Source organism: Camelus dromedarius, chromosome 9 (assembly GCF_036321535.1).
Source record: "Camelus dromedarius isolate mCamDro1 chromosome 9, mCamDro1.pat, whole genome shotgun sequence".
NCBI classification, from domain to species: Eukaryota; Metazoa; Chordata; class Mammalia; order Artiodactyla; family Camelidae; genus Camelus; species Camelus dromedarius.
The window spans coordinates 66,770,608-66,780,437 of NC_087444.1; the positions used below are offsets into that span (position 1 = coordinate 66,770,608).

The 9,830-nt window shown below is 39.9% G+C and overlaps 1 protein-coding gene across 4 annotated transcripts; it reads left to right on the top strand.

Moving 5' to 3' along the window:
• The first annotated feature begins 750 nt into the window (after positions 1 to 750).
• LOC116154626 (zinc finger protein 382-like) lies at positions 751 to 8,463 on the top strand. Of its 4 annotated transcripts, none has more exons than XM_064489668.1 (4): positions 751 to 885; positions 2,496 to 2,559; positions 4,871 to 4,997; positions 5,399 to 5,607. In XM_064489668.1, exons 2-4 carry the CDS (start codon positions 2,551 to 2,553, stop codon positions 5,506 to 5,508), a joined length of 246 nt encoding a protein of 81 aa, XP_064345738.1. In that variant the 5' UTR covers positions 751 to 885; positions 2,496 to 2,550; the 3' UTR covers positions 5,509 to 5,607. The 4 variants fall into 4 exon arrangements, with proteins under 4 accessions (XP_064345738.1, XP_064345739.1, XP_064345737.1 ...); XM_064489669.1 differs by having other exon boundaries at positions 771 to 890; XM_064489667.1 differs by lacking the exon at positions 751 to 885 and adding an exon at positions 953 to 1,015.
• The last annotated feature ends 1,367 nt before the right edge of the window (positions 8,464 to 9,830 follow it).

A 9,830-nucleotide genomic window follows, 5' to 3' on the forward strand; every position in this document is an offset into this window, starting at 1 on the left:
CGTACTGCATGCCTACTGTGTTTTAAACACTAGTCTAGACAACAGGTATAGGGGGGCAATGATGAAGGCAACAGGGGCCATGCTTTAGAACTGGGGCCCTCTGTTTGACAAGGCCCTCGGAGTCTTGACAGACACACATTGAGTCACACAGGGCTCTTGTCTACTGATACCTCAGCGCCAGAATTGCAAACGTGAAGCTCTATCCTCCTGAAAGTAAAAAAAAAAAGCCACAATAGGCTAATTCTGGTCAGTCTCCTCCAGTCGGTCACAATAATGCTGTTAACAGGATCACTCGGTCACAGTGTACACCTTATAGTCACCGCCGACCAAGGTCCTAAAAAAGGCCCCGCCCCCACTCTGTCCTAGGAGCCAAATCTGGACCAGTCAGGGCCTCCTCACCACGCACACATTTTGGCCCCAACACACAAGCGCGCCCGCGCTCCCTCTCTTCCTGACACACACACTCCCATAGTCACATCTTACACTGACGCAGTCACACAATCGCACACACACCCACAATCACCTTCCTCAGCAGGTGATTCACATCGGCCTGAGGCTCTTGCCTCCACCCGCCGCATCCGTGCCTGGGAAACTCCAGGCCTGCGGCAGTGAGCTCCTTCCGCACCCAGACCCGGATAGCTCAACTCACCACACGGAAAACTGTGATCTCAATGCTAGCGGAAAATGAACCAGAAGCCGAAGTTCATTAGTCCCCAGGGCCTGTGAGAAACGCAGTCAAAACCGGAAAAGCGCGGACGCTGACACGAGCAAACCCGACCGCCCGCAGCTGGGACCGCGCGGCTCCTAACCCGCCGCCCCGTGGACTCCTGGGAGCGCCAGCCACGCGGGAGTGCGCAGGCGCAGTCGACTGAGCCTCGGCTCGGGGTGAGGTTCGTAGGTCCTGGGGGCTTTGACCAGGAAGCGGGAAGTGGGATCTCTAGCCCTGGAGGGCAGACTAGAGAAGCGGGACCCGGTGGGAAGTCCGGGGAGGAAGCCGAGAGTCCGAGTGGGCCTGGTAATTCTGAGGAGGGAACCGGAACCGGGCCCGTAGTAACCAGACAGATCTGTGCGAGCGGGGCCTCGGGCGTGGTCCGTGGGCGTGACCCTGAGGGTGATAAACGACTGTGACCTGGAGCGAGTTTTCCTAGGGGAGGTTTTGTCTGTTTTGACCCCAAGGAAGCTACACTGCCAGGAGCGGGGCCTCACACAGCGGGTGTTGTGTGTGTGTGTGTACCAAATGGAGACGGCCTCCTGTGCCCAACCTGCTGCATTTTGGGTGCATCCTACTCTCTGGGATGCTGCGGCTGGTTGTGTGTGAAAGTGGACGGAGTCTTGTTGCTGCGTGGGGATTCCTCTGCCTGTGTCTCTCTTCAGATTGTATGTGAATCGTGTTTGACACCGCAGGTGACGATAGAGAAGCTAAATGGTTTGTGCTGTGGTTTTTGTGACTTTGCATGAAATTATGAAATGTGCTGTCTGAGATTGTGAATGGCATGTGGGTGCCGCGGGATGGTGCTTTTCTGAAGGAAGTGATTGAATGTAATTCTGCGTGTTTGTAACCTACTGTTACGATTTGTGATGGTTTTGTGATTGAGAAACTGTATGACCGCTAGTTGGGTATGTAAGATTTGATTTTCTGAATAGTGGTCATTAAGCCTGCCTCCAAAATTGTAACTCAATAGCAGTTTAGCATATGAAATAGAGGTATGAGTATTGGAAAGGAATAGATAAGATCTCATAATTCCCAGATGGTGGGATTCATCACAGGGAAACATTACATGAACTAAAACCAATACGCTGAAATGAGTAGCGTTCCATGGGTAGTATGCAGGAAAAAGCAAACAATTTTTACTCACAACTAGCACTTTCAACACTGATATATGAATGAGAAAAACTGTTTGCAACTTAAAGGGTTAATTTATTTAATTAAAATAAAAGCTAATGTCACCCAATTACAAAATAAACATGAGAAAAATAGACATACTCTAAGATATCACAGAAAAGAAATTAAAGGAGCTTATACTCATAGTAAGAAATGTGTAAATTAGAACTATACTATATATCTGGTAGGCAGAAATTGAAGTTATTGTCAACTGCATTCATAGGATGGAGAGATGTATTGTCATGCACTGCTGGTGACAGTATAAATTCACAGAAAATCCATGAAGAATGATTTGGAAATGTATGATAAATCTGTCTTCCATGGGAGATGGAAGGTACAGCTACAGAGGGGGAAAACACAGTGTTCCCTCTCTCCAAGTTACAACAGATATCTTCCTGACCACGAAACCAGGTTTCTGGCATTGGTAAGGGAGCAGGATTTGTTTATTTTCTCACTAATCTCCATCCTGAATTTGTGTGGGGTCCACAGAGTAGGCAAGTGCTGAAACTGTGACAGTTGACACAGATTTAACACAGACACTGAGTTATTCTGGGAGATCTACGTCAAATATGGATTCACAAGGCTCTATATCCTCCCATCTCTCCCTTCTCAGGACTCTTCCCTTGTCCAAAAGGAGAGCTCAAAAGAGAAGGCAAATTCTTAAAGCCATGCCTCAGGTGAGATGATATTTCCTTTCTTACTGAAATAACTTGGTTTTAGGTTACACGAACATTTGCTTCCCTAGCCTTAAATTTTCTGGATATTGGAACTTGCTTCCATCAAGGTTTTCACTGGCAGGCCACAGTTTGTAGGAACTGCTGGCAGACATGGATAGAATACTGGTCTCCAGTAGAGCAAGCAAGTGGCCTAGGTACAAAATTTGAATACTGTCAGGGCTGCCCATCCCTAAATTTTGTACCGTAGGTGCCTCACCTGCCTCCTCCTAGTTGCAGCCCTGTTCCCAGTTTCTCTTATTCCAACCATATAAACATAAGCCTTCCCCAAGTGCACCTTCTAGATGTAGCCAATGTTCACATATTGATTGCGTTTATCATTCACCATCTCGTTCCTCAGTCGTCTTAAAAAAAAATACTTCTGGAACAGAAATGTATTACCTTGATTTAAGTGGGAATATAATACTTGAATGAATCTATCTTGTCTAGACACTGATTGGAGATCTAAATTGTGAGTCAAGAAGCAGACATCGAAAAACCTTGATCATCTCCAGTGACCAAGGTTTTGTAGTGATCAGGTGGGAAGCAGAATGGGTAGATCACATTGTTATTTTGTGATTAGACTTCCTGTTTTGTGAGGTTTTTAGAACAGAGATTTGCTTGCAGACTTGTACAGAAAACTGAGATTTTACATTCCTCTCTGGTCCTTATGTTTTATGCATGTCTGCCAGCAATTCCTACAAACTGTGCCCTGCCAGTGGAAACCTCTCCAATGTGGCGCTATAGATTTATTCTTATCTTTTTAGTTTCTTCTAATTTTTGTATGTGGGTGCAGGAGACGGAGACGCTTATGCTAATCCATTCTTGAGATGTTCTATTCTTGAATCCAAGGTGGTACTCTGTCTGGTTTTCTTATCTTTCTCATAAAACTCCTCTTCATCTACCAGTCTTGACCAATTTTCCACAGATGCTAACTGCTTCTCTTCCCTGTCTGTTTTTCTCTGTGCACAGTCACATTCACTACAGAGTTTATACTGATCTGATTCTCATGACTCTGAGATAACCTCTCTCCATCCTAGACCTCTGTCCAGGGCATCAGAACCATATATCTAATCTCCAACATCAATCACCACCTGTCTGTTCCATAGACACTTCAAGTACATGTCCAATGTTTACCTCATTACCTCCTTTCATCCAGTTATTCTTCCTTCTGTTTCCTATTTCCATTTTTCACTCTAAGCACCTACCCACTTGCTAGGCAGATGAGCTCTGCCTTTCTTTCTTCCACTCTACAACCAATTTATGAAACTCATCATGTAGCAACCAATTGTCCCCTGTCTAGACCACTAATACGACCTTAATCTAGGACACATCTCTAACAGGGGTTACTCAGTTGTCTTTCCCACCTAACACACCTCAGGCCTTCTCTAGTGTTCAGGAGCATTACCTCTAAAGTACAAATTTTGTCCCATAACATGTGCTGATTTAACATTTCTTCTTGTTATTTATACTCCATAAAGCAGCAGGCCCAAAGTAGGGTATGCATTACAATGGAATGTACTGAAAAGAAGGAAAATACTAATAGTTTACATTTGAAAATGGTGATCATTAAGAAAGTGGATTGCCATTAATGCCAATTGATGATTTACAAATAAATGCAATGTGTTGGAAATGTGCTCAGGACATTTTTAAGACCACTGCTCTGTGGGGAAAAAAAAAAATCCAGTATTGTTACATAAATATGCCCACTGCCTACCTCCATATACCTTTTTCTTCTTACAGCTCAAAGACTCTTTCATAACACATTGTACCTTTTGCTATTTCCTGAATTTGCTAACTGGGTTTACTCTCCCCATGAATTTTAAAAGCCAGTGTCATGTAGTCCTATAAAACAAATTCATTGTGAGTACAAATTTTTTATGTCCTCAATGAAGTCTTGGAATACAAAATGAAATTTTCTTTACTTTGTAGAATATTCCCTTGTACATAATTCTGTCATTGCTTCTGTAATATCTATTCAGTGTATGTATTTACATTTTGCCTCTCTTTTAGCTTGTAACTTCTTATAAGCAAGGTCAGGGTTTTAATCATTTTGGTGCACCAAGCAGCCAACCACATTCAAGGTAGATAGTATGAGCTCATATATTTTTAGCATGAGATAATAAGTAAATATAGATGAATATATTTTCAGAGAAAGTTTTCTGCAATACAAAACACAAAGTAAAAAACTATTCTGACCACTAAACATGGTCTCCAATGTCTAGTTCTCACTCATTCCAATTACTTTAGGATGAACTAGAGTGTGCCCTTACAGGGATCAGTGTCATTCAAGGATGTGACTGTGGACTTCACCCAGGAGGAGTGGCAGCAACTGGACTCTGCTCAGAAGGCCCTCTACAGGGATGTCATGTTGGAAAACTATTGTCACTTCGTCTCTGTGGGTAAGCAAAATTCCTTGAATCCTTCAATGTTACGCATCTCCTTTCAAGAAATTCTGAAACATGTGGAACTTTGAATTTCAAAGATCAGAGGGGATGAATCCCTTTTTGTTCGTAGAAAGCGCAGTGATGTTCTCACTTGCCTAACTTTGGTAAGACGTTCGTGTGTACCTTGTCTGCCACCTTGAGGCTGTATCTTTCTCTTCGATAGTTTTGATATGTATGTTCATGTATGACTGAAGCATTGTGCTGTACACCAGAAATTGACAAAACATTGTAAATTGACTATACTTCAATAAAAAAAATCTATATATATACCAAAAATAAAAAATAAAAATAAATTTTAAAAATTCAATACTTTTGAAACCTAACAGCTTACACCGAGTCTTATTTTTTATTTTCAGGCTTTCACATGACTAAGCCCGATATGATCCACAAGTTGGAACAAGGAAAAGAACTATGGACAACAGGGAGAATTTTTCCAAGTCGTAGTTACCTAGGTGAGTCTGTATAGATAAAGTCCAGTGGACTTAGGTAGTTAACGCCTTTGAATGTTTTTAGAGATCTTTTTTTTTTAATTGAGGTAAAATACACATAAAGTTTACCATCTTAACCGTTTTAAGCGTATAGTTTCATGGCATTAAGTACTTTTACATTGTTGTGCTACTGTCACCACCATTCAACTAATGAACCCTTCATCTGGCGGAACTAAAACTCTATGCCCATTAAAGAGTAATGGCCTCTGACAACCAACATTCTACTTTGTCTCTTTTTTTTTCTTTTTTTTTTTGGAGGGGAGGTAATTAGGTTTAGTTATTTATTTTTTGGAGGAGGTACTGGGGATTGAACCCAGGACCTTGTGCGTGCTAAGCATGCACTCTGCCACTTGAGCTATACCTGACCCCCCCATTCTGCTTTGTCTCTATGAATTTGACTACTGGTAGGTACCTAAGGTAAGTGGAATCATATGGTGTTTGTCTTTTTTCTGACTGGTTTATTTCACTCAGTGTAATGCCCTCAAGTTTCACCCAGTTGTAGTATGTGTCAGAATTTTCTTCCTTTTGAAGGCTGAATAATATTCCATTATATATAATATATATATGTGCCACCTCTTGCTTGTCCATTCATCTGTCAATGGACACTCTGGTTGCTTCCATCTTTTGGCTACTATGAATGATGCTACTGTGAACATGGGTATACAAATATCTATTTGAGCCATTGCTTTTAGTTCTTTTGGGTATACATGCAAAAGTAGAATTGCTGGATCACACATTAATTCTATGTTTAATATTTTGAGGAACTGCTATACTGTTTTCCATAGTGGCTGCACCATTTTACATTTTCTCACCAACAATGCACAAGGGTTCCAATTTCTCCACATCTTATTTTCTTTTTGTCTTTTTTTTTTCTGATACTAGCCATCTTATTAAGGATTTATTTTTAAAGGCCTGAGATCTTTGAAGGGCCTATACATGACTGACTTCCATGCCTGTAAATTCTGAATTTTAGTTTTGAATAACACTCCCCATGTAAATCCTCTCCTTGTGGGCCCTTGTGCCTGTAGAGCAATTGGCCGCTATTACTTTACCAAGAATCCACTCTGTGCTTTGTAAATAAATGTACATAGAGATCTTGAGTGTAAAGTTCTTTGATTTCTGGCAGAAATACAAGCCCGTGTTTCTCTCACACTAATCAAGATGAAGGACACTTCCATTAACCCATTAAGTTCCATCAGGCCTCTTCCAAGTCAGCCCCTCTCACTAAGGCAATCACTGCTGTGATTTCTACCAGCATAGATTAGTTTTGTCCATTCTGGACCTTTTTCACATCTACTTTCTTTTACTCAGCTTAATGTCTCACAGATTTATACATGTTTTTGCATACTTAAATAGTTTATTTTAATTGTAGAATAGTATTCAATTGTATGAATACACTAGTTTGTGTACATATCTCCTGTGATAGACATTTGAAATGTTCCACTTTGGGGCTACTATGAATAAAGCTACTGTGAACATTCTTGTAACAATCTTTTTGTGGAGGTTTATTTTTATTTCTCTTCAGTAAAATTATCTGATTGTATTTGTGTCAGTTTATTTCTAGAGTATTCTTTCCTTTCATATATTTTAAGTCCTAGTGCTTGTACCACCTGGCCTTTGATTATTGTAGCTGTATAATAAAGTCTTGATGTCAGAGTAAGTCCTTTTAACTTTCTTCTTTTTAAAAAATTGTTTTGGCTATTCCAGATCATTTTCTTTTTCAAATACATTTTAGAATAAACTTATTGTTTCTTTAAATAGAGTGCTGGGATTTTTATTGGTGAGAACTAACATCGTAGCAATATTGAGTCTCCCAGTCCATGGCTGTACTATATCTTAAAATTTTAGTTACCTCCTTTAATTCCTGTAAACAGTGTTTTATTATTTTAGTATAAAGGTCTTATCCATTTATTATTAAGTTTATCTCTAAGCTTTTCATATTTTTGGTGCTATTGTAGATAGTAGGATTTTTAAATTTTCTTTGTCCAGCTTGTTAATATATGTAGCCACAATTGACTTCTAGATACTGACTTTGAATTACTGATTTATTAAGTTTTATTGTTGTTGCTGTTGTTCTTTGTTTTGGTATATTCCTTTAGATTTCCTACATATAAAACATGCCTTCTTTAAATGAGATATTTCACTTTTACATTTGCATACTTTATTGCTTTCATTTCTTTTTCTTACCCTGTGGTACTGATGAGGACCTACAGTACAATGTTGAATAGAAATAGTAAGCCTGAGCATTCTTAGCAGTTCACTAAATTTAGAAGGAAGCCATTTAATAATCCATTCCTAAGCTTAATATTAACTGTAAGTTTTTCATAAGTGCTCTTTACTAGATTCTGGAAGTTCTCTTCTTTTCCTAGTTTTCTGACAGTTTTAATTATGAGATGGATATTTATTTGAACAAATATTTTTTCTACATCTGTTGAGATGATTGTATGATGTTTCTTCTTTAATCTGTTCTGTATGTATTACATTGGTTAACTTGAAATTTAAACCAACCTTGGGCTCCTAGGATGAACTCCAGTTGGACAAGATGCATTATCCTTCTTAGAGATTGCTGAAATTGGTTTGCTAGTATTTTAGTAAGCTTTAATGCATGATTTTACCAAGGATGGTGGTCCATAGTTTTCTTGTAATGTCACTGAGAAGTGTCTGTATCCAGAATTGTGTCAGCCATATCAAACTAGGGGTGATTCCTCTTTATCTGTTTTCTTATGGAATTAGTGAATTAGTGCAAGATTGGTATTATTGCTTCCTTAAATGTTTGATGAAAATCATTATTAAGCCATTTGGGTCTGCATTTTTATAATTCAAGACTAGTGCTTCCAACCCTTAGGAAGTAACAGAGTCTAGAATTATACTTCTACAGGAAACAACTAGAAAACTGGACAAGATGTTGAACAACAGGCAGCACAGGCCTGGATTCCTGAGAGAAGAAAAACAAATGAGATGCACCCTACCTCATTCCAGGCTTTCATCTGAAGGCAACTTCCAAACTGCAGTGCAGAAAGAGGAATCCAAAAAACACTTGACAATTTTATTGACTTAAGGGGACCAACACTGGCATTCAAGGAGACTGAGGTGGCTAGAATTTGCAGGACACACTTCCCCAAAAGAGGGAGCTATGTAGGGAAAGAGTTCCCCAAATCTGGAAAAGGTTCCCCTTGAGTCTTTGGCTAAATACACATCTGCACGTTTGTAGGTGTTGAAACCTTATGAGACCAGGCAAGGACACGTTCTAAGAAAAATACAATTACCACGGTGTTGTGAGACAAACAATTCCCATAGCCTACTGCACCAGGAATCATTTTATTTCCCTCCAGCCAGAGTGGAGAGAACTTGTTAATACATAGGACATTAGAGAGATTCCTTAGAAAGGTCACATCTAATAAATGGGGCTAGATTAGCCATCGATCAGAGACTGCAAGATTTGCCATAAAAGAGCTTAAATAAAAGCATCAAAAGGATTTAACCAATCCAAAAGTAATTGCTGTGTGTCTGTTGGGTCCTCCAAGGAGATGCTGAGATGGAGTTGGGAGTGTCATAGATTTATTAGAGGTGACATCTATGAAAGATAAAAGGAAAAAGTGAGATCAGAAATACACAGCCATCAGACCATGATACAGATATGACCCCTGTGGAAGGAAAGGGCGAGAAGCTAACAGGATTGGGCAGGGAGAGCCTTAGACCAATATGCAGATCTGACAAAGTGTCAACCAGCCTAACTGGTCTGAAGCAAAAACTGTCCATCAGAAGAGTCCCCATGGACAGAAATGGCCACCCTCAGTGTTCAGTCATTGGGTGGGAACTCCCTGGGGAGGCCTGGTTTGGTTCAAAATCTGAAGAGCTTCCTGAAGATGGTAAAAATTAGAGGTTGCCAGGTAACTACAGTTCTTGCACATGACTGGTAAGTTCTATTTTGAAGAGAGATCCTAGTGGTGTAACTTGGTGGCTGCCACAGAATGCCAGAAAAAGGCTGCCAAACTCTTTATGAAAAGACGACCATTATCTTAAACTCAACAACATTGATAGTGTGTGATGTCCAATCAAGAATTATTAAACATTATGAAGAAGCAGGAAAATATGACCTGTAAACAGGAAAAAAAATCATTCAATAGGGGGAAAAAACTCAGTCAATAATAACAAACCTAAAATTGAACACATTGATATACTTCAATTAAAAAAAACTTTAAAAGGTAGAGGTAATGGAATTTGCAGACAAGGATGTTGAAACAGCCATTGTAAATGGCTTCATTATCATCAAGGATGTAAAGCAAAAATTAACATAATG

Coding starts and splice junctions, on each gene's coding strand:
- LOC116154626 (XM_064489666.1), top strand. CDS start 2,452: ATGGATTCACAAGGCTCTATATCCTCCCATCTCTCCCTTCTCAGGACT. Junction 2,560..4,870: donor TTCTTAAAGCCATGCCTCAG/GTGAGATGATAT, acceptor GTGCCCTTACAG/GGATCAGTGTCATTCAAGGA. Junction 4,998..5,398: donor TTGTCACTTCGTCTCTGTGG/GTAAGCAAAATT, acceptor TTTTATTTTCAG/GCTTTCACATGACTAAGCCC.